This window comes from Scyliorhinus torazame, chromosome 12, assembly GCF_047496885.1.
Source record: "Scyliorhinus torazame isolate Kashiwa2021f chromosome 12, sScyTor2.1, whole genome shotgun sequence".
NCBI lineage: Eukaryota > Metazoa > Chordata > Chondrichthyes > Carcharhiniformes > Scyliorhinidae > Scyliorhinus > Scyliorhinus torazame.
The window spans coordinates 167,334,574-167,360,876 of record NC_092718.1 but is presented as its reverse complement, the minus strand read 5'-3'; the positions used below and the strand labels follow the sequence as shown (position 1 = coordinate 167,360,876).

The following is a 26,303-nucleotide window of genomic DNA, read 5'->3' as shown; positions in this document are numbered from 1 at the left end:
AAATGTAAGCATTAAACTACACTCACTTATGTTTTCTTCAGCTCCAATCTAATCTCCTCCCCGAAGCCCAAGAGCCAGGGCTGTTTATAGTACTGTCCCTTAGCTCCCTCTAGTAGCTAGGCTTAACATAACGTTAACTCTTCACATGCTGTTCATTTGTATAATGTCATAGTAAGGGCACCTCACCACATCGAGGGAGTATAGCCATGTTCGTTCACCACTCAGTCAGCAATGCAGTGAGTAGACTCTGCTCTTGTTTTCCTCAGTCAGTCTGCCCCATCTCTCTCTGGGCAACAAAGATTTCTAAAGACGTATCTGATCCAGCAAAGATGGGAGACTGCCCTGCCCCGACCTGGCTGGGCTATGGTTCCATGACTGCCAGGTGCCCTTCTGTGTTTCGCAACAGTGACCAGTCTTCAAGTTATGAATGCGACAGGAAATGGCAGAGTGCTGTATGGTTATAGGGAACATCGCGTGAGTCTGAACCCAGCACCAACCCACCTCAATGCATTTCCACTTTCCAGTCATGATGTCTGGACAGGAGATAGATTGGGCTGTGTGACAACTTGCAGCAGCTCTGTCAACTTGTATTTTTAAAATCCCAATTTCTTTTCTCCATATCCCTTAATGCTCCTAGTTCATAAGTACCCACCTCACTTTTAACAAAGAGTCATCAGACTCGAAACGTTAGCTCTTTTCTCTCCCTACAGATGCTGCCAGACCTGCTGAGATTTTACGGCATTTTCTCTTTCGATTCAGATTCCAGCGTCCGCAGTAACATGCTTTTAAGTCTTTTAAACATCTTTCTCTATATCCCAAGCCCTATGGCTATGTCCCACATTCTCACATCATCAGCAGCTGGGTGGCACAGTAGCACAATGGTTCACAGCGTCAGGGTCCCGTATTCGATTCCCGGCTTGGGTCACTGTCTGTGTGGAGTCTGCATGTTCTCCCTGTGCCTGCGTGGGTTTCTTCCGGGTGCTCCGGTTTCCTCCCACAAGTCCCGAAAGACGTGCTGTCAGGTGAATTGGACATTCTGAATTCTCCCTCAGTGTACCCAAACAAGCACCGTAGTGTGGTGACTAGGGGATTTTCACAGTAACTTTATTGCAGTGTTAACGTAAGCCTATTTGCGACAATAAAGATATTATTATTACTTAGGTTGTTAACTGCCTCAGTTCTCGGATTAATATTTTAACCCCTTGCTCTTGTTTTCCCCTTCCAGAGGGAAAGAATCATCACCTATTCACCCCTTCAACTTGTCAGTAGGATCACCCTAAAAACTGACCCAGCCTCAGACTCTAGTTTGGGCTGTCAGTCTCATTTCCATGCCTTCAGTACGGTACATTAGTGCAATACTGGGACCACCCACCCAAGCTTCATTAATGCACGGTATTCCTGAAACGCGCTCCCAGAAATATTTCACAGAGGTTGGTTTCGCACAATGAGTAAAATCGCTTGCCATCTGAACTGGTTTCAGTGTTTAAAATCAGATTTAAAACAGTGTTACAGTGCTTCAGTGATTTCAGCCCAATCCTCTCGCTTGACAATTACACACATGCAATCTGTAAAATTAATTAAACCGTGAGCCAGTATTCCCTGACTGATGAACACAAATAGCTTCCATCTGCTCTCGCTCTCCAAAGCCCCATACCTCAAAACGTCAATCCCAATACCACAGCTCTTTGACATTTCTCTGTACTGGGGACCAAGATACTGAGAAACACCCACCATCTCGCTCTCCTAGCTGGGGAGATACATCATCAGCTGCCCAAGGCAAAACAGAGCTTTCATTGTACAACATGGTTTTCTAATACCATTAATGCACAGCTCATTAATATACAGTAACAGAAATAACATTAATAATTCTACACATGCAAAAATATAATAAACAAGCTCCTGGGGTTCAGAGACTCCAGTTTCCAAATCCATACATTGTGTATGAACTGACAGTGCAGGAATGTGTAGTCAGAACAGTACAGTAGCACATTTGCAGCCTTTGCAATGCACTGCTAAGCATTGCATAATGTTCAAAAAACATTGCAGTGATGATACTGCAGCAAGTGGCACAAGAGAGCACAGTGGCACAGTGGTTAGTACTGCTGCCTCACAGCACCAAGGACCCGGGTTCAATTCCAGCTTGGGTGACTGTGTGGATTTTGCACGTCCTCCCAGTGTCTGCGTGGGTTTCCTCCCACAGCCCAAAGATGTGCAGGTTAGGTGGATTGGTTATGCCAAATTGCCCAAAGTATCGAAAGATGTCCAGGTTAGATGGGGTTAGGGGGATAGGGAGGGGGAGTGAGTGTGGGCTCAGGTAGGGTGTCCTTTCGGAGGGTCCGTGTCAGCCCAAAGGGCCTCCTTCTGCACTGCAGGGATTCTATGGATACTCTGAAAAGGCTCCAGAGAAGAGGAACAAGATTGGTTTCACGGGTAAAGTGCGTTCAGAGAAAAAGAGGAGACAAGTTTGAACAGTACGCAGAGGTATTGTTCACCAGGAGCTTCCGTAAGGAAAAAAAGTACTAAAACCATAACAGGTGAGGTAAATCAAACAATTTATATTTAAACCCAGAATATGCTGTCAAGCTAGGAAGCAAAAACAATCAAAACCTAAAGGCGATGGGAAAAAGGAATGAATGCACAGGTCTTTTCAAAGTCGGTGCAGTTTCATGCGCTGAATAGCCTTTTCCTTCACTGTGAAATTCTATGATGCAAAGATGACAGGAACATAAATCAATGAATAGCAAGTTCAAAGGATTCATGGAATTAGGTACTGTAAGGCCCCTCCCAGTTTATTCCCTTATTTCCTCTTTCTTTATTTTTGCCTTTATCATTTTGATCCATGGATGCCTAATGGACATATACCTTTAAGTCGAGCAGGGGAAATGAGGAATTCAAAAGTTACAAAACAGAACACTGTACTAGCCTCCGGACAGCAGAACTCAAGACCTTTTGCCACCCAAGTGATCGGTGGGACTCTTGTTCCATTGGTTGGAAGGTGGCCAATGAATTGACCAAAAGGCCGTACTCTGCTTGGTAACAGGTGGTGATTGGATCCTGCCAGATGGGATGATCTTTCAGAGAGCCAGGGAAGCACAGTTGGAGTCCTGGATGCTCAGAGGTAAGAAGCCGTTCTCCCTCTCCAGAAAAGCTGCATAGCTGTACACAAAATCTGCATGAATCTACAGTGAAAACCTTGAACGGAAAGCCGAAATTGAAGGAAGGTGTGCTGTAAGACAAACATCTCGAACAAAGACTTTTATCCCTTTTCTCCCCTCTGTGTTCGTTGGTCTTGTGTGTGTGATATATATAGGGGTGGGATGGGTTTAAATGGGGGGTTAGGAATTGTATAATAGTTAACCTGTTGTATTTGCTGCATAGTTAATTATAGCTATTGTTACGAATAAACTTAATTGTGTTTAACTTTACAAACCTGGTGATTGTAGTTATTTGAACTAATGGCCAAAGAGTTTGGGTGTCTTTCTACGAAATATTTATTAATTTCAATTGTGACCTCGGGTTAAGTGGGGCTGGAATTGACTGCGCATTAACCCAGGGGGCTGCAACAGTATCACCCAGGGTAACAGAAACGTAGGGATGATTCAAAATACAGTGAGCTATATTGTAAAGAGACAGCTTCACTGGGAACAATGGCCTTTTTATCTTCCGAATCGCCCTGAATTTAGTCAAACCAACATTGGGTTTGGTCAGATCTCCTGATGTTCTGATTCAGATTCACCCACCAATGAGGCGGCAATCCCAAGAACGGCCCTTCCAAATCTCCGTGCCAGGAAATTCTAGCTGAAGAAGCCACTGGCAAGAGGTGCAGGCACAATTAGAACAAATCTGTTTGGACTCCTCTGCTCAGGTTGCCAATTCTTGGTTCCCACTTACAGCCCAGGGGCAGCAGTTCAGATACCCCTAACCCACCAATAAAGGGTGAGACCCTTGGATGTTGTACTGCTGCAATCAGCCAAGGGCACCTTACCTGTGAGAGCCCAAAGTATTCATCAGACTCCAAGGTGTCCAGAAAATGTAGGATCTCCAATTCAAACATTACGGTGGCGTTTTCTGGGATCCGAGGGGGACAGCCCATCGACCCAAAAGCGTACATCGGCTTGAAAAGAAACCGGGAGAACTCGCCTTTCCTCATGGTCCGTATTGCCAGTTCCATACCGAGCAGCGTGATATCTGAAAAACAGCAGGGCCCCAGGACTTGGCAGAACACCTTTCAGTGAGAGGGTGGGTGTAGAAGATAGGCTGGGGACATTTTCACAATAACACCATTTTCCAGAGCAGTGTGATCACCCACTATCTCCAGGAGACTGAGCAACATCTGGAACCTTCCCTGGCGCGCACCATTCGCCCATTTCTCCTGCCCAGCCACCCTCCGATGACTCGCTCACATCACCCACCAACACATCACCTTTCCAACCCAGCACCCGTTGCGATATTGCTAATCTTTAACTTTTCTTCATTTCTGCATAGGGCCAATGTGCAGTGTGGATGGGACCAGCCCTTTATCCATCTCCCTGCTTGATCCAAAATCCAATTCAAATTGAATCCAATTTATGGCCCCCACCAAAGAGACATACAAGATCCAAGAACATAAGAACTAGGAACAGGAGTAGGCCATCTGGCCCCTCGAGCCTGCTCCGCCATTCAATGAGATCATGGCTGATCTTTGTGGACTCAGCTCCACTCTCCGGCCCGTACACCATATCCCCGAATCCCTTTATTCTTTAGAAAGGCATCTATCTTTTTCTTAAAAACATTGAAAGAAGGAGCCTCAACTGCTTCACTGGGCAAGGAATTCCAGAGATTCACAACCCTTTGGGTGAAGAAGTTCCTCCTACACTCCGTCCTAAATCTACCTCCCCTTATTTTGAGGCTATGCCCCCGAGTTCTGCTTTCACCCGCCAGTGGAAACAACCTGCCCGCATCTATCCTATCTATTCCCTTCATAATTTTATATGTCTCAATAAGATCCCCCCGCATCCTTCTAAACTCAAACAAGCTGGCAAGAAAAGGCACTGCATCTGATCGTGGGCTTGATCTTAGCCGAAAGGCTCTACTTCTATGCTGTCACCATGGCAACCGTCAAACAAGAAGGGTATCAAAGTGTGGCAGAAGCTTCTGACAACCTTCTTCCTGCACGAAAGAGTTCTTTCCAGCAAAGGGAGGGATATCATTGAGGGCAAGTGGAACACCATCCTTTTCGGGTGCAAAGATCAAACACTCCCAAGACAAAACGAGTTTAGACAGTAGGTACAGCATAGATACCATGCAAAGTAAAGTTGCCTCAATTCAATCCTATCAAACATGCCCCGGTGTAGGGCAGCACGGTGGCGCAGTGGTTCGCGCTGCTGCCTCACGGCGCCGAGGTCCCAGGTTCAATCCCGGCCGTGGGTCACTGTCCGTGTGGAGTTTGCGCGTTCTCCCCGTGTCTGCGTGGGTCCCACCCCCACAGCCCAAAGATGTGCCGGGTAGGTGGATTGGCCACCCTAAATTGGCACTTAATTAGGGGAAAAAAAGAATTGGATATGGTAAATTTATTTATTTTTTGAAATGCCCCGGTAAGGTCCATCGGTGTGACATTTCTCAGAGAGCTGCTGATTTGGTGTTAAGTCGGGGAGACGGCACAACCTTATTTCACACAATGATTGATTCTGGACAGCTTGATTATGCGAGTCCAGGCCGCTATTGCTCCCGAGGATAGAGAGAGGTTCTCTTTCATTTCCGGAGGATCATTAGGCTCTGGGTAGCCTGGGCTGCCTCATCACCCCAGATATCTCCATTGCGCATTGTGGAAACAAAAGAAGTTTCAGAAGCACACGTGCTTGCTAAGCTGCTGACTGACGGCAGCATTCATTCTGCCCTCGAATGTCTGAAATCCCACCAGGTCATGCCGAGATGCTCTCGATTCTAACTCTAGATGGCGCTGGCGCACTGCGGATTCGCAGAAGTGAACAGAGTGAAATGGTCTCTTTGTCAGGCTCATAATGCAAGTTGTCTGCAGGGAGGATGGGGGGGGGGTTATGGTCATTTTGTGAGGGGTTTGGATGCGGTCAGCGCAAGAGGAAATTCAATTCTCCAGCTGGTAGCAGGGCAGAGGGTCCAAGTTCAGAACAGCCATTCTCACAGCCACACATTACACTGAGCCACAGTTCTTTGCTCAGAGCTCTGTGGAGCAGGGTCCACCCGGCGTTTTTAAGTGTTTGTGAAGGGCGCGTGGGCCCATCCAACAGCATTTTCTAAAATCTCACCGTATTAGTTACATGCAGCAACAGCCTCCTGGAACTGTTCCCTCAATTTAACTCAACTACCTGCAGGGTTTACATGATTGAGACACAAACCATTTCAATCACTGCCAGAATGCAGTCTAGGTTAGGTGTCCAAGTCCGCCGCCACCCCTCCACATTTTTAATTGCTGCTAGTCACTAACATTTCACCCAAGGTGACAACCCTCAGTAGGATAACCAGTCACCGTTCGCTAACAGGAATATTCTAACAACTTGTGTCACTGAATTAACCCCAGTCGCAATTCCCCATAGAGCGATGGTCAACTTGGGCAGCACGGTAGCATTGTGGATAGCACAATTGCTTCACAGCGCCAGGGTCCCAGGTTCGATTCCCGGCTTGGGTCACTGTCTGTGCGGAGTCTGCATGTTCTCCCCGTGTCTGCGTGGGTTTCCTCCGAGTGCTCTGGTTTCCTCCCACAGTCCAAAGATGTGCAGGTTAGGTGGATTGGCCATGATAAATTGTCCTTAGTGTCCAAAATTGCCCTTAGTGTTGGGTGGGGTTATGGGGATAGGGTGGAGGATTGGGCTTGGGTAGGGTGCTCTTTCCAAGAGCCGGTGCAGACTCGATGGGCCGAATGGCCTCCTTCTGCACTGTAAATTCTATGAAAATTGTAGTTTTAACCCTTTTAAGTACCCGGGCCGATATGATCGGATTTTCAGCTGAAACAGCTTCATTTATCCATGTAGCTCAGCACTTTACGGTTTTAGCAGGGTTATTTTCTAAACGGAGACTACACATGCCGAGGGGTGGCGGAATTGTACACCTGACCAAGACTGCATTCTGACAAAGTTTGGAAAAGACCGTATCTCACTCCTGTAAATCTTGCAGGCTCTGGCTCTCTGGAAGCTAAGATAGCAACAGGAGACTGAGCTTTCTCTCACTCAGAATTACAAGAGGACTAGATGAAGTGACATCGCCCCCTCAGGCAAGTCAGAAATGGAGATGCAGTGACAGGTGGTGCTGCAAGTCAGCCGGAGGAGCAGTCTAGGAGGAAGTGAGTGAGCACGGCCGTATCCTGCCAGGCTCAGCAGTACACATCTTTCCCGAAGAAGTCCATACTCACCTCGACCCAGTTTCATGAACCTTGGCACATCCCTCTGGACGTTAGAGTCGAAGGGTCTGTCTGTATATTCACTATAAGCACTGTAATGAACTGCGAGGAAGGAACACAGGAAAACAAAGCTCAACAACCAGCCACACTTCAGAAATCAACCCCAAAGGGTTCCATCAGGTGTCAAATGTCAGTGGCCATTACAACAAAACCCTGCCCTCTGCTCAATCCGCAATGTACATTACATAGTGATCCATCGTGTTCTCTCCTTCACCCAGAGGCAGACAGGGCAACTACAGAGCTTGCCCTGTGGTTCAGCACTCAGCAACTACTGTCTGCATAGCTCGCTGCATTTATCAACTGAGCAAACATAAAGGAGATGGAAGAATAGAGCAGCACAGCCAATGAACAAGAAACAGAAAATGCCGAAAACACTCAGCAGTTCTGGCAGACCTATTTTGCTGACAAGAGAAACGGATGCCTGATTTACAGTGAATTGAACCCGCGCACTTTCACATGTCTCGCGAAATCCCCGCAAAGGTTCGTGACTGTTTCTTCAAGACTGTGCGGGCAGGCGCTGCGCTAACTGAGCTCAAGGCTGACAAAACACAGGTTCAGGTAGGTTGCTTGGCCCATCCGGCTGACCCCACTGTCGTCAAACTACAGTCTCAGCATCCAACAAACCCGTGTAGGATTCCACCATTTTTGCCTTTGTTGGGAGGGAGATGCTACTTTAAACAGTCCCATTACTGTCCAGACCAGTGTGAGGGGGGGGGGGGGGGTCAACATGAATTTGGAGATCTCATCCTTCTGGAGAAGGCCAAGGTGCAGGCCACCCCCACAGTTATGGTTTCAAACCGGTGAACACGTGGGTATGTCAGAGGCGGGACAGCTAACCCCCTCAGCCCTCCCTCTGGGATTTGGAGACTGAATCAGTAATTCAAGTGCCCCCCCTCCCTCCCCCACGTGTTGGGACTCTGCAGCCTTCCACAACTGTTCAGTATACCCAATGGTTGGCCATACCAGAAACTGAAGCAGTGGATGGGATAACACTGCCTGATCCAGGCCGAAGGACCTCCTTCAATACACCGCCATCGCCAGTCACATCTTGCATTCTCTGCGACATATAGTCAAAGGGACTCTGAAACCCAAAGACATTACATATCAGTTAAAAATGCCATGTACCTCCAATATTCACAGCCAGACTTACAGTTGGCATTCCCAAAACGGAAGTGGAAAAACACATCTTTTGTAATGAACCACTTCTTCCTCCCTCCCTGCACCTCCTTAAAAAGGTGCTTAATCATAGAGCAGCACGGTAGCCCAGTGGTTAGCACTGCTGCCTCACGGCGCTGAGGTCCCAGGTTCGATCCCGGCTCTGGGTCACTGTCCGTGTGGAGTTTGTACATTCTGCCTGTGTTTGCGTAGGTTTCGTCCCCACAACCCAAAGATGTGCAGGGTGGGTGGATTGGCCATGCTAAGTTGCCCCTTAATTGAAAAAAATGAATTGGGTACTCTAAATTTTTTTTTAAAAAGATGCTTAATCAGGCTAGCCGACTGGCTATCCCAAACACGTTACCATCGCGGTCATATTTCCCGCACAAGTGTGTGCCGGCTATTTAACCGTGAAGGTATCACAGCCCAGTTGTTCAGTCAAGTGATAGGCCCCAATATCCATATGTGTAGGGCTATTTAAATACGGGTCTCTGGATGTTCCAGGACCAGGAAGCAGTATCAATTCTTTCTCATTTGTTTCCCATTGCTGGGAATTCTGGAACTAGAGGCCATAGTTTTAGACTACGGGGTGGCAGATTCTGAGGAAGAATAACTTCACTCAAATGTTCATGAATCTGTGGAATTCTCTACCCCAGAGTGCAGTCGACGCCTGAACACTAAACAAATTTAAAGAGGTAGATAGGTTTTAATTAGGAGTGGGATGAAGGGTTGTGGGGAGTGGGCAGGAAGGCCGAGATGAGGTCGTCCATGATCGTATTGAATGATGGAGCAGACTCGAGGGGCTGAATGGCCTACTCCTGCTCCAGGCTCCTATGTTTTCCCTTCATTAGCCCCAAGCTCTGAAGCCAACAATCATAGAATCCCTACAGTGCAGAAGGAGGCCACTCGGCCGGTCGAGACCGCACTGACCCCCCCCAAAAGAACATTCAACCGGGCTCCCACCCGATCCCTGCAACCCCACCTAATCTGTACATCCCTGGACACTAAGGGACAATTTAGCATGGTCAATCCACCTAACCTGCACATCTTTGGATTGTGCGAGGAAACCAGGACACACGGAGGAAACCCACACAGACACGGGGAGAAAGTGCAAACTCCACACAGTCACCCAAGGCTGGAATTGAACCCGGGTCCCTGCCGCTGTGAGGCAGCAGTGCTAACCACTGTGCCACCATATAATTGTGCCCTGAAGGGCCTAACATAGTGGAGAAGACGCCAGGACTGGCCAAGCACCACACTATGTGCTACACGTGCCAACTGCTGAGCCTCAAAACACTGCACAAAGCAGAAATAATTACCATTTCAAACTGCATCTGGAGAGCAGGATGCAGTAATCTTCTGGATGCTGGCTACAGATTGGATAGAGGTTACAGAATCACAACAGCAGCAGACCCAAGTTATACCGCTGGCTTCTCAGGGCTCCAGCCAGGGACAAAAATACCAGTTGGATTTATAAGTAGCTGCCTGGCTAGCCCAATCTCTGGGAACATTAAAACATTCAAAGTGAAAACGAGTTACCAGTTGGCCTGCCCGACTCTCACATGACCCATTCATTCCGAGACCCCAGGCGGAAATAGGAAGGCCGATCGGCAGCTGCTGTTAAGAGTTCCAAATGGACGGGCCACTTCGTACGGATCTTCGAGAGGATGACAGTCTGGAGGATAAATTGTCCACAATTTGAACATTAATCACCACTGGGTGGAATTCAGGTGAATCTAAATTCACTTGTGCTTCGTCCCAGTCCCCAAGGAACGACGGGAGTGTGATATCCCATTCGGGAAACGGCCAGCCGGTGTAATGAAAGCTCTGAGCCGTTTCACTCAGATTTTGAAATACTGGATCAGAGGCAAGATTCAGTTCTTTACGTGCTTGGACACTGCCCCTTTCGTTATTCACCTCTCACAAGAAATCAATTAAACTGAGAGAAAGCACAAGAATTTTAATAAACAGAAAATGGTCACCAAGTTCAACAAGCCCGCCCAGAGTTCCCAGATCAATCATGGCCCTCGTCGCCACCATCACTCAATCCTTTCTCCCTCCAACAAGTCCAGTTGCCTCAAGCCGATGGTAAAGGTAAGGTAAATATTGGTCCTTTAGAGGATGAGAAGGGAGATTTATTAATGGGAGATGAGGAAATGGCTGAGGAACTGAACAGGTTTTTTGGGTCAGTCTTCACAATGGAAGACACAAATAACATGCCAGTGACTGATAGAAATTAGGCTATGGCAGGTGAGGATCTTGAGATGATTGTTATCACTAAGGAGGTAGTGATGGGCAAGCTAATGGGGCTAAAGGTAGACAAGTCTCCTGGCCCTGATGGAATGCATCCCAAAGATGCATAGGTGTTAGGAATAACAGCAAAAGGGATTATTATTCAAAAGGGGTTATTATTTAAATGATAAAATATTAAAATATGCTGCTGTGCAGAGAGACCTGGGTGTGCTAGTGCATGAGTCGCAAAAAGGTGGCTTTCAGGTGCAACAGGTGATTAAGAAGGCAAATGGAATTTTGTCCTTCATTGCTAGAGGGATGGAGTTTAAGACTAGGGAGGTTCTGCTGCAATTGTATAAGGTGTTAGTGAGGCCACACCTGGAGTATTGTGTTCAGTTTTGGTCTCCTTACTTGAGAAAGGACGTACTGGCACTGGAGGGTGTGCAGAGGAGATTCACTAGGTTAATCCCAGAGCTGAAGGGGTTGGATTACGAGGAGAGGTTGAGTAGACTGGGACTGTACTCGTTGGAATTTAGAAGGATGAGGGGGGATCTTATAGAAACATATAAGATTATGAAGGGAATAGATAGGATAGATGCGGGCAGGTTGTTTCCACTGGCGGGTGAAAGCAGAACTTGGGGGCATAGCCTCAAAATAAGGGGAAGTAGATTTAGGACTGAGTTTAGGAGGAACTTCTTCACCCAAAGGGTTGTGAATCTATGGAATTCCTTGCCCAGTGAAGCAGTAGAGGCTCCTTCATTAAATGTTTTTAAGATAAAGATAGATACTTTTTTGAAGAATAAAGGGATTAAGGGTTGTGGTGTTTGGGCTGGAAAGTGGAGCTGAGTCCACAAAAGATCAGCCATGATCTCATTGAATGGTGGAGCAGTCTCGAGGGGCCAGATGGCCTACTCCTGCTCCTAGTTCTTATGTTCTTATGTAAAGTGCTAAAAGAGATAGCTAGGGATTTTGCAAATGCACTAGTGATAATTTACCAACATTCACTAGACTCTGGGGTGGTCCCGGCGGATTGGAAATTAGCAAACGTGACACCACTGTTTAAAAAAGGAGGAAGGCAGAAAGTGGGTAATTATAGGCCAGTGAGCTTAACTTCGGTTGTAGGGAAGATGCTGGAATCTATCATCAAGGAAGAAATAGCGAGGCATCTGGATGGAGATTGTCCCATTGGGCAGATGCAGAATGGGTTCATAAAGGGCAGGTCATGCCTAACTAATTTAGCGGAATTTTTGGGGGACATTACCAGAGCGGTAGATAACGGGGAGCCAATGGGTGTGGTATATCTGGATTTCCAGAAAGCCTTTGACAAGGTGCCACACAAAAGGTTGCTGCATAAGATAAAGATAGTAAGAAGTCTTACAACACCAGGTTAAAGTCCAACAGGTTTGTTTCAAACACTAGTTTACGGAGCACTGCTCCTTCCTCAGGTGAACCTGTTGGACTTTAACCTGGTGTTGTAAGGCTTCTTACTGTGCTCACCCCAGTCCAACGCCGGCATCGCCACATCATAAGATAAAGATGCATGGCATTAAGGATAAAGTCGTAGCATGGATAGAGGATTGGTTAATGAATAGAAAGCAAAGAGTGGGGATTAATGGGTGTTTCTCTGGTTGGCAATCAGTAGCTAGTGGTGTCCCTCAGGGATCAGTGTTGGGCCCACAATTGTTCACAATTTACATAGATGAAAATGAAATGAAAATCACTTGTCACAAGTAGGCTTCAAATGAAGTTACTGTGAAAAGCACCTAGTCGCCACATTCCGGCACCTGTTCGGGGAGGCTGGTACGGGAATTGAATCGTGCTGCTGGCCTGCCTTGGTCTGCTTTAAAAGCCAGCGCTTTAGCCCTGTGCTAAACCAGCCCCTAGGTGATTTGCAGTTGGGGACCAAGGGCAATGTGTCCAAGTTTGCAGATGACACTAAGATGAGTGGTAAAGCAAAAAATGCAGAGGATACCGGATATCTGCAGAGGGATTTGGATAGGTTAAGTGAATGGGCTCGGGTCTGGCAGATGGAATACAATGTTGACAAATGTGAGGTTATCCATATTGGTAGGAATAACAGCAAAAAGGATTATTATTTAAATGATAAAATATTAAAACATGCTGCTGTGCAGAGAGACCTGGGTGTGCTAGTGCATGAGTCACAAAAAGTTGGTTTACAGGTGCAACAAGTGATTAAGAAGGCAAATGAAATTCTGTCCTTCATTGCTAGAGGGATGGAGTTTAAGACTAGGGAGGTTATGCTGCAATTGTATAAGGTGTTAGTATGGCCACACCTGGAGTATTGTGTTCAGTTTTGGTCTCCTTACCTGAGAAAGGACGTACTGGTGCTGGAGAGTGTGCAGAGGAGATTCACTAGGTTAATCCCAGAGTTGAAGGAGTTGGATTATGAGGAGAGGTTGAGTAGACTGGGACTGTACTCGTTGGAATTTAGAAGGATGAGGGGGAATCTTATAGAAAGATATAAAATTATGAAGGGAATAGATAGGATAGATGTGGGCAGGTTGTTTCCACTGGTGGGTGAAAGCAGAACTTGGGGGCATAGCCTCAAAATAAGGGGAAGTAGATTTAGGACTGAGTTTAGGAGGAACCTCTTCACCCAAAGGGTTGCGAATCTATGGAATTCCTTGCCCAGCGAAGCAGTTGAGGCTCCTTCATTAAATGTTTTTAAGATAAAGATAGATAGTTTTTTGAAGAATAAAGGGATCAAGGGTTATGGTGTTCGGGCCGGAAGGTGGAGCTGAGTCCACAAAAGATCAGCCATGATCTCATTGAATGGCGGAGCAGGCTCGAGGAGCCAGGTGGCCTACTCCTGCTCCTAGTTCTTATGTTCTTATGTAAGCCCACCTAATCTGTGGTCTTCCTGGTAAACTCATTTTGCAACTCAGTTATCTTATGGGCTTCACTTGGTTTTAAGTTTGCGCCCGACTTGGTGACCTGGCTAGGCCATTAAAACGCGTGAGATTTGTCACACTCAGAATACCTTCCGAGACTGAATCTCGCCCAGCGAGGTTTAAATATGCTCATTTAAATAGGTTGGCGCCCGATTCTCCCGAGGTTCGGAAACAAATGCCCGGGAGATGTTGCCATGGTGCCGTTTAGCACTGGTCCACACAAATGTGGGTGGGGGATTTGGGGGGTGGGGGTTCGCCCAATCTATCGGAAGCCCCCGTTACAGCCAGGGTGCCACTGCCAGATTGACAAGGTCACTGCCAGGATGGCAGGCTGGCACTGCCAGGGTGCCTGGATGCCAGGGATCAGGCCCAGGAATGCCTACCCTTAAGAATTTGGCTGAGGGGAGGTTTGAGGACCCCCTAAGAGGTAAGTCAGAGTGTTGGGGGGTCCAGAAGCTGCGGTAGGCAGTCCAAGGGAGGGTTGAGAAAAAATGGCGCATTCTTCCTGCACGGATTAGCTCGGTGGGACGTTCCTCACCGAGGCCAAAACAAAAGTGTTCCTTTTGATAGTGGGGTCCTTCTCGGTGCTGCAAGCAGCAAGAAACATACCCGCTATTCGCACCCAAAACGGGACTCTTTCTGGGTGTTAAACCGCGCCCCCGATATGCACTCTTTGGAATCAAACCCTTCACCACCGTGAACAGAATCAACTGTGGTGGCTAACTTCATAATCCTGAAAACCTCACTTCAAGGTTTCATCTGCAGGGTAGGACAACACAATCTCCACACGGTTACACCAGGGAAAATGGCTGACTGGTCAAACTATCCCTCCACAACTCATATGATCTTATATCTCCCCACTTCGAAAATCTCTACTTTACCCCATTCATACTTCTTATTTTTATCATAAAAGTTTGCATTTATGTAGCGTTTTTCACAATCACTGAACGTATCAAAGCACTTTTACAATCAAAAGTGCTTTTTGAAGTGTAGTCTAGAATTGTAACACAGGAATTTAATTAATATTTGACACCAAACGAATTAAAAAATGATAGCGGAGCACATCGTTACCCTTGCTACAGCCTGGATCTCAGGTACTTGCAGTCAGCAACTATTAAGCATTTCTTAAAGCACCGAGCCGGACTCTGTGGGCGAAATTCTCCGTTAACGGCGGAAAGTCCGCCGATCGGCGCAAAAAACAGCGCAAATCCCACTTGCGTCACGTCATAAAAATGGGCCGATAGTCTCCGGCCCGAAATAGGCTAGCAGCGACGTGACGGGATCCGCGCTTGCGCAATGGTTCACGCCGTGCAGCGTCATACGCGCTGCACGGCGTGACGGCTCATAAGGCCGCGCAGCTCCCCCCCACCCGACCGGAACACCCGACCGCAACACCCGACCGGATGGCTAGCCGTCGCTCAGCCCCGAGGTTCGAGTCACGCGATGTGGAGGCGCTCCTGGACGCGGTGGAGCAGAGGAGGGACGCCCTGTATCCCGGGCACGGCCGCAGAGTTGCCCCACGCCACAGCCGGCGTCTGTGGAGGGAAGTGGCAGAGGCCGTCACCGCTGTGGCCCTAACACCACGGACAGGCACCCAGTGCCACAAGAAGGTGAACAACCTCGTCAGAGCAGGCAGGGTGAGTATCCCCCATATCCCCCCTCCCCATATCCCCCCTCCCCCATATCCCCCCTCCCCCATATCCCCCCTCCCCCATATCCCCCCTCCCCCATATCCCCCCTCCCCCATATCCCCCCTCCCCCATATCCCCCCCTCCCCCATATCCCCCCTCCCCCATATCCCCCCCTCCCCCATATCCCCCCTCCCCCATATCCCCCCTCCCCCATATCCCCCCCTCCCCCATATCCCCAAGTGAATCCAGCCCTAACCTTAACCTCTGCAATGCACGCGCAACCGATGGCGTGCATTCATATACCTGCCTAACACTGTTGCCTTTTACCCCTGCCACCACCCCCCCCACCCCCCCCCCCCCCCCCCCCACAGGAGAAGCGTGCACACAACAATAGGGAGCATGTGAGGACTGGAGGAGGGCCCGCTGATGAGAGGCCACTGACCGTACACGAGGAAAGGGCCCTGGAACTGGCTGGCGGACCTGAGGACCGGGAGGTTGCTGATGCAGAGGTCGGGGCCCCACGAGCAAGTGAGCCACCAACAGCCCGTCCCCATATCCCCCCTCCCCTATATCCCCCTCCCCCGTATCACCTGATCACTGCCTGATGTCTAACCATGCATGCTTCATTGTGTATCGCAGGACCAAACGTCCAGGCACCCATCCCCGCAGATGCACACCGCCCGCAGGATGCCCCTCGCACACCACGGGAGACGGAGAGACCCGCACCCTCCAGCATGCGACGCCCGCAGGATGCCCCTCGCACACCACGGGAGACGGAGAGACCCGGACCCTCCAGCATGCGACGCCCGCAGGATGCCCCTCGGAGACCACGGGAGACGGAGAGACCCAGACCCTCCAGCATGCGACGCCCGCAGGATGCCCCTCGCACACCACGGGAGACGGAGAGACCCGGACCCTCCAGCATGCGACGCCCGCAGGATGCCCCTCGGAGACCACGGGAGACGGAGAGACCCGGACCCTCCAGCATGCGACGCCCGCAGGATGCCCCTCGCACACCACGGGAGACGGAGAGACCTGGAGCAACAGGGAGGCGACACCCCCGTCACGTGCGGGAGCGACCACCCAGCGATGAGGGGGGCAACCACAGGCCCCCGTCACATCCGAGCCAGGACACCACTACCCAGGACACCACTACCCGGGACACCCCTACCCGGGACACCCCTACCCGGGACAGCACTACCCGGGACAGCACTACCCGGGACAGCACTACCCGGGACAGCACTACCCGGGACAGCACTACCCGGGACAGCACTACCCGGGACAGCACTACCCGGGACAGCACTACCCGGGACAGCACTACCCAGGACACCCCCTACCCGGGAAGACGAAATACCGGACAGTGACTCAGAGTGGATGGGTGGAGACGAACCCCCACCCCAAAGTGCCATGGACTCAGAGTGGGACGAAGTGCACGACACAACGCCACTGCTGTCACCAACACCCTCCACCATCGCAGAAACACTCACCACGGTTGGGCACTTTAGTGATGAGGCGTCTGGTACACTCACTGGTGCGCACAACACAGCCGTCCCGGTACAGCAGGTGGAGGTAGGAGCAGCAGAGGGACCGGGCGGTCGGAGGGCAGCCCAGGCCAAGCGAACATCTGCCGTCCAGATGGATCCCGGGTTCCTGCAGTTACCACACCCACACATAGATCCGATGCAACCACCGACACGGAGACGAGCGAATAGGGTGACGGTTGGCTTGCGGCGGCTGCGGTCGCAGGTGGAGGAGTCCACCCGCGTCCAGGAGCTGGGAGTGGTCCTGGTCATGCGTGCCACCCAGGCTGACACCGCACGGGTGGCGTCCGCGGTGGAGGCAATGGGTGCAACGGTGTCAGACATGGGGAACGGTTTGCGAGGCCTGGGGCCTTCCGTGCAGGCGGCGTCTGTGGCCCAGGAAATGGCTGCCCTCTCACAGGAGGCCATGAGCCAGTGCCAGCGCCAGATGGCAGAGGCGCTCAACGCCATAGCCCAGTCTCAGCAGGCCATGGCCCAGTCTCAGCAGGCCATAGCCCAGTCTCTGCAGGCCATGGCCCAGTCTCTGCAGGCCATGGCCCAGTCTCAGCAGGCCATCGCTGAGGGCATCGGCGCCAGTGGCCATGTGCGAGCCGGCGTCGCACTGTCACAGACAGGGTTCGACAACCCCCTGGGCTCCATGGCTGCAAACCTGCAGACCCCTGTCGATACCAGCACGGGCCTCCAGGACTGGCAGCGCCAGATGTCGGGGGCGCGTCGGATGGCCAGTCCGTTCGCATCCCCCACCCATGTAGAGGCCTGGGGGCCATCGGGCACCCCGAGGGAGGAGGAGGTGGTGTGGTCCGTCCCGGCTCCCTCTGTAGGGGAGGTCCCGGTACACCGCGACACCTCGGACTTCCCCCCTTCCGTCCCAGGTGCATCGGGTGGGCAACGGGCAGGACAGGCTGGCAGCTCGCCATCCCAGTCGCCCGGGCCGCAGCCTGGCCCATCTAGGCCAGGACGCCCCAGGAAACGGCCGCCAAAGGGATCCAGTGTCAGAGGGCAGGAATCACAGGAGTCCACCTCCAGTTCTGCTGTACCGTCTGGGGAACCACGTAGACGTAGTCAAAGGGCCCGTAAGGCCAAACAATTAGACACTGAGTAAGTTGGCACGGGTGCAGGGCACAGATGAGTTTTAGGGGCTAGGGCACGTGCATGAACTCCTTTGGTTATTAAAGTCAATGTTACACCTACCGAAGCTGCCTTTGTGCTCTGTCCAAAGTGTGCGGGCGTGTCATGTACGTTGAGCGCAAGTGTGTGTGTGACGGGTGGTCTTACCTCAGCCCCAGGTGAGTCTGCCCCCTTCCCCCTGGGCCGCCATCAACATCCCCCGGGCAGAGGACGGGTCAGACATAGTCCAACGATGTAGAGCCAGGAGCTCATCGGAGGCGGGTTGTCATCATCCTCCATGGCCTGCGATAGACACGCGTCCACCCGCAACTGGGTGAGCCCGGCCCGTTGTGCCGCCGGTGGATCGGCAATTGGGGGGGGGGTGGTGTGCATGCGGGTGGGATGTGTGGGGTTGGGGAGGGGGGTGAGGGTGCTGGGTGGGTGGATGGGTGGGGGGTGTGGGTGGTGGGCTGTTGTCATGGTGTGCGGTCTGTGGCCATACTACCCGATTCCCACGCCCATCTAGTCAGTGAAGCGGGCGTCTATCAGTCTGTCCCGTGCCCGCTGGGCCAGCCGGTAACGGTGGACAGCCACCCGCCTGTGTCTACCCCGTCTGCCCTGACCATTGCCCCCATCCCCCTCATCTGGGGAGGACTGGGCCTCTTCCTGCTGCTCCTCCACTCCGCCCTCCTCTGCCTGCGGCACATCGCCCCTCTGCTGGGCTATGTTGTGCAGGACGCAGCACACCACAATGATGCGGCCGACCCTATCTGACCGATACTGGAGGGCGCCCCCAGAGAGGTCCAGGCACCTGAAACGCATCTTCAGCACGCCAAAGCACCTCTCGATCACTCCCCTTGTCGTTACATGGGCATCATTGTAGCGGTTCTCCGCCTCATTGCGTGGCCTCCGTATAGGCGTCATCAGCCACGATCGCAATGGGTAGCCCCTGTCGCCCAGCAACCAGCCCCTCAGCCGGGGATGGCGTCCCTCGTACATGCCGGGGATGGATGACCGCGACAACACGAATGAGTCGTGTACACTGCCTGGGTGACGGGCGCAGACGTGCAGGATCATCATGCGGTGGTCGCAGACCACCTGTACGTTCATTGAATAGGTCCCCTTCCTATTAGTGAACACGGCCCTGCTGTTATCTGCAGGTGGCCGCACGGCGACGTGCATCCCATCGATCGCGCCCTGGACCATGGGGAACCCGGCAACGGCAGAGAAGCCCACGGCCCGGGCATCTTGGCTGGCCCGGTCCACGGGGAAGCGGATGTAGCGGTGCGCCATGGCATAAAGGGCATCTGTCACTGCCCGGATGCACCGATGCACCGATGTCTGCGATATGCCGGACAGGTCCCACTCGGTGCCTGGAATGACCCCGTTGCATAAAAGTTCAGGGCCACCGTAACCTTGACGGACACGGGGAGAGGGTGTCCCCCGCCAGTGCCACGCGGTGACAGGTGTGCCAGCAGGTGGCAGATGTGTGCCACGGTTTCCCGGCTCATCCGGAGTCTCCTCCTGCATTCCCGGTCCGTGAGGTCCTGGTATGACTGCCGGGGCCGGTACACACGGGCCGCCCTCGGGTGCCTCCGTTGCCGTGGGGCCGCGACATCCTCCTCCCCCTCCTCGTCCTGTCGGTCAGGTGTCCCTCCAGCCTGGGCGGCTGCCGCCTGCCCCTCTGCGGCAGCCTGCGCCACCTCTCTGGCACGCTCCTCCTCCTCCTCCTCCTCCTCCTCATCCAGGGCAACATAGACATGAGCGGCTGCCACCACGGCGGCCAACATCGCTGGATGGTCTGAAAACATGACGGCCTGGTGGGGGGGAGGGGAACGACGACATGTCATCATTGCCCATATCCCCTCCTCCCCCCAGCCAGGTGGCATGGACCGCATGGGTCCAACTGTTGGAGGCTGGCACCTGGCCAGGTGGACCAACTCATTTGCCCTCCCATCACCCACCCCAGCACGGACCCCCTCCCAAACCCCAAACTTCCACCCCAGCACGGACTCCCCCCCCAAGCTCCACCCCAGCACGGACCCCCCCCCCCAACCTCCACCCCGGCACGGACCCCCTCCCCAACCTCCACCCCAGCACGGACCTCCCCCAACCCCCAACCTCCACCCCAGCACGGACCCCCCCCCCCCCCAACCTCCACCCCGGCACGGACCCCCTCCCCAACCTCCACCCCAGCACGGACCCCCCCCCCAACCTCCACCCCAGCACGGACCCCGCCCCCCAACCTCCACCCCGGCAAGGACCCCCCCCCCAACCTCCACCCCAGCACGGACCCCCCCCAACTCCACCCCGGCACGGGCCCCCTCCCCAACCTCCACCCCAGCACGGACCCCCCCCAACCCCCAACGTCCACCCCAGCACGGACCCCCCCTCCCAACCTCCACCCCAGCACGGACCACCCCCCAACCTCCACCCCAGCACGGACCCCCCCCCCCCCAACCTCCACCCCGGCACGGACCCCCCCCAACCTCCACCCCAGCACGGACCCCCCCCCCAACCTCCACCCCGGCACGGACCCCCCCCCAACCTCCACCCCAGCACGGACCCCCCCCAACCCCCAACCTCCACCCCAGCACGGACCCCCCCTCCCAACCTCCACCCCAGCACGGACCCCCCCCCCCAACCTCCACCCCAGCACGGACCCCCCCCCCAACCTCCACCCCGGCACGGACCCCCCCTCCCCAACCTCCACCCCAGCACGGACCCCCCCCAACCCCCAACCTCCACCCCAGCACGGACCCCCCCCCAAGCCCCAACCTCCACCCCGGCACGGACCCCCTCCCGGCACTCCCCCGGAGCCCAGCCTACTCTAACCACCCCCCCGCCGCACACACACACAAGCCGAGACACACCTCTCCTCACGCAATCAGTCTGCGGCCACGCCATTTCCTGCCCAGAGCCAACCCCCCAGGCCGTCACTCACCTCCTCGCTGGTCGGCGTGAGCCTGGAGCACCGGGTCACGCCGATGAAAAGGAGGTTTGATTGACGTCGACGTGAACGGTCATCACGTCGACGGGACTTCGGCCCATCCGGAAGGGAGAATATCGGCAGGCCGAAAATCGGCTGCCTTGCGCAGACCCGTGACATTCTCCGCGGCAGCGGCGCCATTAACGCCCCGCCGACTTTTCTCCCTTCGGAGACTTCGGCGGGGGCGGGGGCGGTATTCACGGCGGCCAACGGCCATTCTCCGACCCGGCGGGGGGTCGGAGAATGACGCCCTGTGATCTATAAAATATTTTATTGTAGGGAAATCAGAAATATACAAATCTGATGTAAAAACTCCGGAGATTGGGAAACTAGTGTACATAACACGGTAAAACCAAATTATATCCTTTTGAATTCAAATTCCCATTGCTAATAACAAAACCGTGGGACATCAAAGCCTGCCATGTTGGTAGTATTACCTATTCTCTTAATCCCTGCTGTAATTTCTTTCTGCAATTGCTTTCCGTCTATCCATCCCGATCCCGGTCTTGCTCCAGTATATCCATGTGTAAAATAGTGCAGATGGCAATACACTGCATGTATTTTAATATCAAAATCTAATCTGGCCCAGGGTCAGTTGATATAGTTTCCAACATTACTGATGCTGAGTTTCATTTCTTACTGAAAGTGACTTCTTAATGTTTCACTTTAGGGCATTTTTGCAGCAGTAATCTTCATCGAAAAGCTAAATTACAAAGCACTTCCTGACCTGTCAGGTAATGATACTTATTGCTTTTTCTGCATTAAACTTTCATTGAAAAGTAAATGAATATGAGAGGTTATTGGCCAAAGTTATTCCCATGAGAGTGCAATGAGCTTTTAAGAGATGACTTCAGTTTGTCCCAGGAGGTGATGGGTTAGGTTTATGGCTTTTCGGACACCATCTATTTCTACTGGGCAGCCTCATTTGCTGCACTGAATTCCCCGTCTTACAACACAGCGCTCTTCATAATACAGCCCCGAAAGTCATTTGGGGCCTACTGCCCGTTCATCTGCAGCCCCGCAGCTAGTGTTTCTGTATCACCATGGACAGCTGTGGGACACTGGCTGGCTGTAACTCAGTGCTGTCTCCTTTTCAGCTCTTTCTGCCAAATGAAAGCAAGATGTGGAGGCAGAACTCCCCAGTAACCACAGCAGATATGAAAGGGTTCCACTGTGGTGTTCAACGTAACTGCCTTCGGGTGGTAAATTGCAAGCTCACCAAGTGAGGAATCACAAGGCCGGATCCCACTTCCCTTCACTCAAGTGCAGGCGGTGGGACACTCCTGGCTATGTTTGTTTGAACAAGAAACCGCTGGGAATTTAAAAAAAAATCCAGAGTACCTAATTATCTTTTACCAATTAAGGAGCAATTTAGCGTGGCCAATCCACCTAACCTGCACATCTTTGGGTTGTGGCGGTGAAACCTACACAGACATGGGGAGACTGTGCAAACTCCGAAGGTTTTTCAATCCACCGAATGGGCCGCACGAAGGCCTCAGGCAAGTCGAAGGGCGGGGGTGTATCTCCTGGTGCTCGGATGTGATTTCCCTAGCGTGCCACTGCTCCCAGACCTAGAATACCTAACGTGAAGTGTCGCCCCTTCTACTCCCCACGTGAATTTACCTGTGTACTCATCACAGCAGTCTACATTCCACTCCTGGCAGAAGTGAAGAAAGCACTTGACGAACTATATTCCACCATCAACAACCAAGAAACAAATCACCCCAAAGCCCTGACAATCGTGGCTGGAAACTAGGCCAACCTCTCAGGAAGGTCCTACCCAAACTCTATCAACATATCTCCTGCCTGCCCCACCAGAGGTGCAAACATCCTGGACCACTGCTACACGAGCATTAAAGGTGTCTATCGCTCCATTCCCCGACCACATTTTGGCCAATCCGACCACAAGTCGGTATTCCTACTTCTGGCTTACAAACAGCAACTCAAGCGTGCTGAGCCAGTCAAGAAAACCGTGCAGTGCTGGTCCGAGGAATCTTGAGGACATCCTCCGCGACTGCTAGGAGACTGTGGACTGGCCCATATTCAAGGCCGCGGCAGCTAACCTGGACGAGTACGGAACCACCGTCACAGACTTCATCAGTAAGTGTGTCGAGGATTGGGTACCAAAGAAGACAATACGGGTATTCCCCAATCGGAAACCCTGGCTCAACCAAAGGGTTTACTCCCTGCTGAAGTTCCGGACGGAGGGCGTTCAAGTCTGATTGATAAGGAATCCAGGTACGACGTACGGAAAGCCATCAGGGATGCAAAAAAACAATACCGCATCAAACTAGAGTCCCAGGCCAACGACACTAATCCACGACGTCTATGGCAGGGCTTACACATGATCACAGGCTATAAAGTAAGGCCAGGCGGAATATCTAGGGCTGGAGCATCCCTACACAATAATCTGAACAGGTTCTATGCCCGCTTTGAACAGTCAGCCAATACATAAGTGCCACCCACCCCAACAGCCCTGGACACCCCCATACCCACTATTACTGCCTCAGAGGTAAGAGCTGCCTTCTTGAAAGTGAATCCGTGGAAAGCAACAGGCCGCGATGAAGTCCCTGGGCGAGCACTCAAGAGCCTGCGCAGACCAGCTGGTGAGTGTATTCGCAGATATCTTCAACACCTCACTTCTCCGCTCTGAGGACCCACCTCCTTCAAGAAGACCACCACAATACCAGTACCACAGAAGTACAAGGTAGCATGCCTCAATGACTACCGACTGGTGGCCCTGACGTCTGTTATCATGAAATGCTTCGAGCGGCTAGGTATGAGACGGATTAAGGCCAACTTCCCAGACAGTCTCGATCCATTGCAGTTCGCCTATCACCGCAACTGGTCCCCAGCAGATGCGCTATCTCGCTGGCTCTACAATCAACATTAAACACCTCAACAACATGGACACCTATGTAAGACTGCTGTTCACAGACTACAGCTCTGCCTTCAACACCATTATCTCGACAAGAGTTATAACCAAACTCCGCAATCTTGGACTTGACCCCTCCCTGTGCAGCTGGATCCTTGACTTCCTCAACAACAGACCGCAATCTGTCAGGATAGGCAACAAACAGCACCTCCTCAACACCGGAGCCACACAAGGATGTGTGCTCAGTCCTTTACTATACTCCCTATACACACATGACTGTGTGGCAAGATTTAACTCCAACTCAATCTATAACTTTGCGGATGATACGACTGTGGTGGGCCATACCTCAAACAACAACGAATCAGACTACAGGAGGGAGATAAGTCACTTGGTTGCATGGTGTACAGAAAACAACCTCTCTCCAAATGTTGGAAAGACCAAGGAACTGATCGTCGACTTCAGGAAGCGTAGCACGCGCACACTCCCGGCTGCATCAATGGCTCCGAAGTGGAGATGGTCGATAGCTTTAAGTTCCTGGGGGTCACCATCACCGACAGTCTGTCCTGGTCCAGTCACGTTGATGCAACAGTCAAAAAAGCCCAACAACGTCTCTACTTCCTACGGAAGCTAAAGACATTTGGCATGTCTGCATCGACTCTCACAAACCTCTACCGATGTGCGACAGAGAGCATCCTATCCGGCTGCTTCACAGCCTGGTATGGCAACTGCTCGATCCAAGATCGCAAGAAACTGCAGAGTGTGGTGAACTCAGCCCAACGTATCACACAAGCTTGCCACCCCAATTTCGATTCTGTAGACACCTCCCGCTGCCTCAGGAAGGCAGACAGCATTATCAGAGCATTATGAGAGACCCCTCCCACCCAGGCATTGCCTTCTTCCAGACCCTTCCATCAGGCAGAAGGTACAGAAGTCTGAAGACCCACACATCCAGGCATAGGAACAGCTTCTTCCCCACAGCTAAAAGACTCCTCAATGACTCCCCCTCGGACTGATCTGTTTTCCTGTAAGAACACTGGGCGCAATTCTCCCATCGGGAGACTAAGTCCCGACGCGGAGTGAAAACCGGAGTGTTTCACTCCGGCGACGGAGGCCGCTCCCAACCCCCTATTCTCCCGCCCCCAGGGGGCTAGTAGCAGCGTCGCGTCATTTACGCGTGCCGGGACTTGGCGCCGCATAAAAGCGGCGCCGCGTAAATGACGTCAACCGCGCATGTGCGGGTTGGCCAGCGCTAACCCGTGCATGCACGGTTGCCATCCTCCCCGAGGCCACCCCGCAAGAAGATGACGGATGAATCTTGCGGGGCGGCGAAGGAAAGGAGGTCCTCCTTCAGAGAGGCCGCCCCGCCGATCGGTGGGCACAAAACGCGGGCCAGACCCCTTTTGAGGCTGCCCCCGGTGCAGGAATCCCCCCCCCCCCCCCACCGGCCACCCCCCAGCGTTCCCGCGCTGTTCCCGCCGGCAGCGACCAGGTGTGGCCGGCGCCAGCAGGAAGCCGTCGTGTTGGGCAGGCCGCTTGGCCCATCCGGGCCGGAGAATCGCCGCTCGCCTGTTACAAACAGCGAGCGGCGATTCTCCCAGCGGCCAGCCGTGATTCTCGCCATGCCGGTTTGGGGGGGGGGGGGGGAAATCGCGTGCAGGTGCCGGGGCGGCGTGGCTGGACTCGCGCGGCGGCCCAGCAATTCTCCCACCCCGCGGGGGGGGGGGGGGGGGGGGGGGGGGGGGGGAGTATTCCGCCCACTATTCACGACTCCCTATGCTGCTCTTGCTCATGTATTTGCTTTGTGCGGTCCATTGTTCCACACTGTAACCAATCACTGTTTGTCGATGTACCATTTGTCAATGTTCTCTGTTGATTATTCGTGTCTACTATGTCCGTACTGCGTACGTTCCCTCGGCTGCAGAAAAATACTTTTCACTATACTTCGGTACATGTGACAATAAATCAAATCAAATCCACGCAGACAGTAAACCGCTGGGAATTCTAATCCCAATCCAAAGATTCACCACAGAATTCACAGTTTTAAGAGCCGTTCGAGTGCTTCTGCTGGTTTGTGCCAGGGAGAATGAGCAACATGGATTGAAATGAACGAAATGAAAATCGCTTATTGTCACAAGTAGGCTTCAAAAAATGAAGTTACTGTGAAAGGCCCCTAGTCGCCACATTCTGGCGCCTGTTCGGGGAGGCTGATACGGGATTGTGATGTCCCTTTGCTTCACTAGGTCAGTCGAAGTGTCTGGGTATATAATCAGTGTCACGGTTCTAGCTATATACCACCATTCACCAGCAATTTCCAGAATCACTGAATGGGATGGAGAGTTCTCTGGGCCCGAGAACAAACAGGTACTCGGCTAGGATTTCCATTTGTCCTACATGTAACGAAGCAACGAACCCACGGAAGAGGTAAACACACAACAACCATCAGAGAGATG

At 52.4% G+C, this 26,303-nt stretch overlaps 1 protein-coding gene across 3 annotated transcripts in view; it reads right to left on the bottom strand.

Moving 5' to 3' along the window:
• Nucleotides 1-26,303, bottom strand: part of fkbp6 (FKBP prolyl isomerase 6) — a 134,172-nt gene that overhangs the window by 80,727 nt on the left and 27,142 nt on the right. For all 3 annotated transcript variants that reach the window (XM_072469326.1, XM_072469325.1, XM_072469327.1), the window contains exons 2-5: nt 10,106-10,241; nt 8,375-8,492; nt 7,364-7,453; nt 3,986-4,188 (exon numbers count right to left, since the gene is read on the bottom strand). In XM_072469326.1, the coding sequence (XP_072325427.1) occupies nt 3,986-4,188; nt 7,364-7,453; nt 8,375-8,492; nt 10,106-10,141 (447 nt within the window). In that variant the 5' untranslated portion in view covers nt 10,142-10,241. The remainder of the gene's footprint in view (nt 1-3,985; nt 4,189-7,363; nt 7,454-8,374; nt 8,493-10,105; nt 10,242-26,303) is intronic.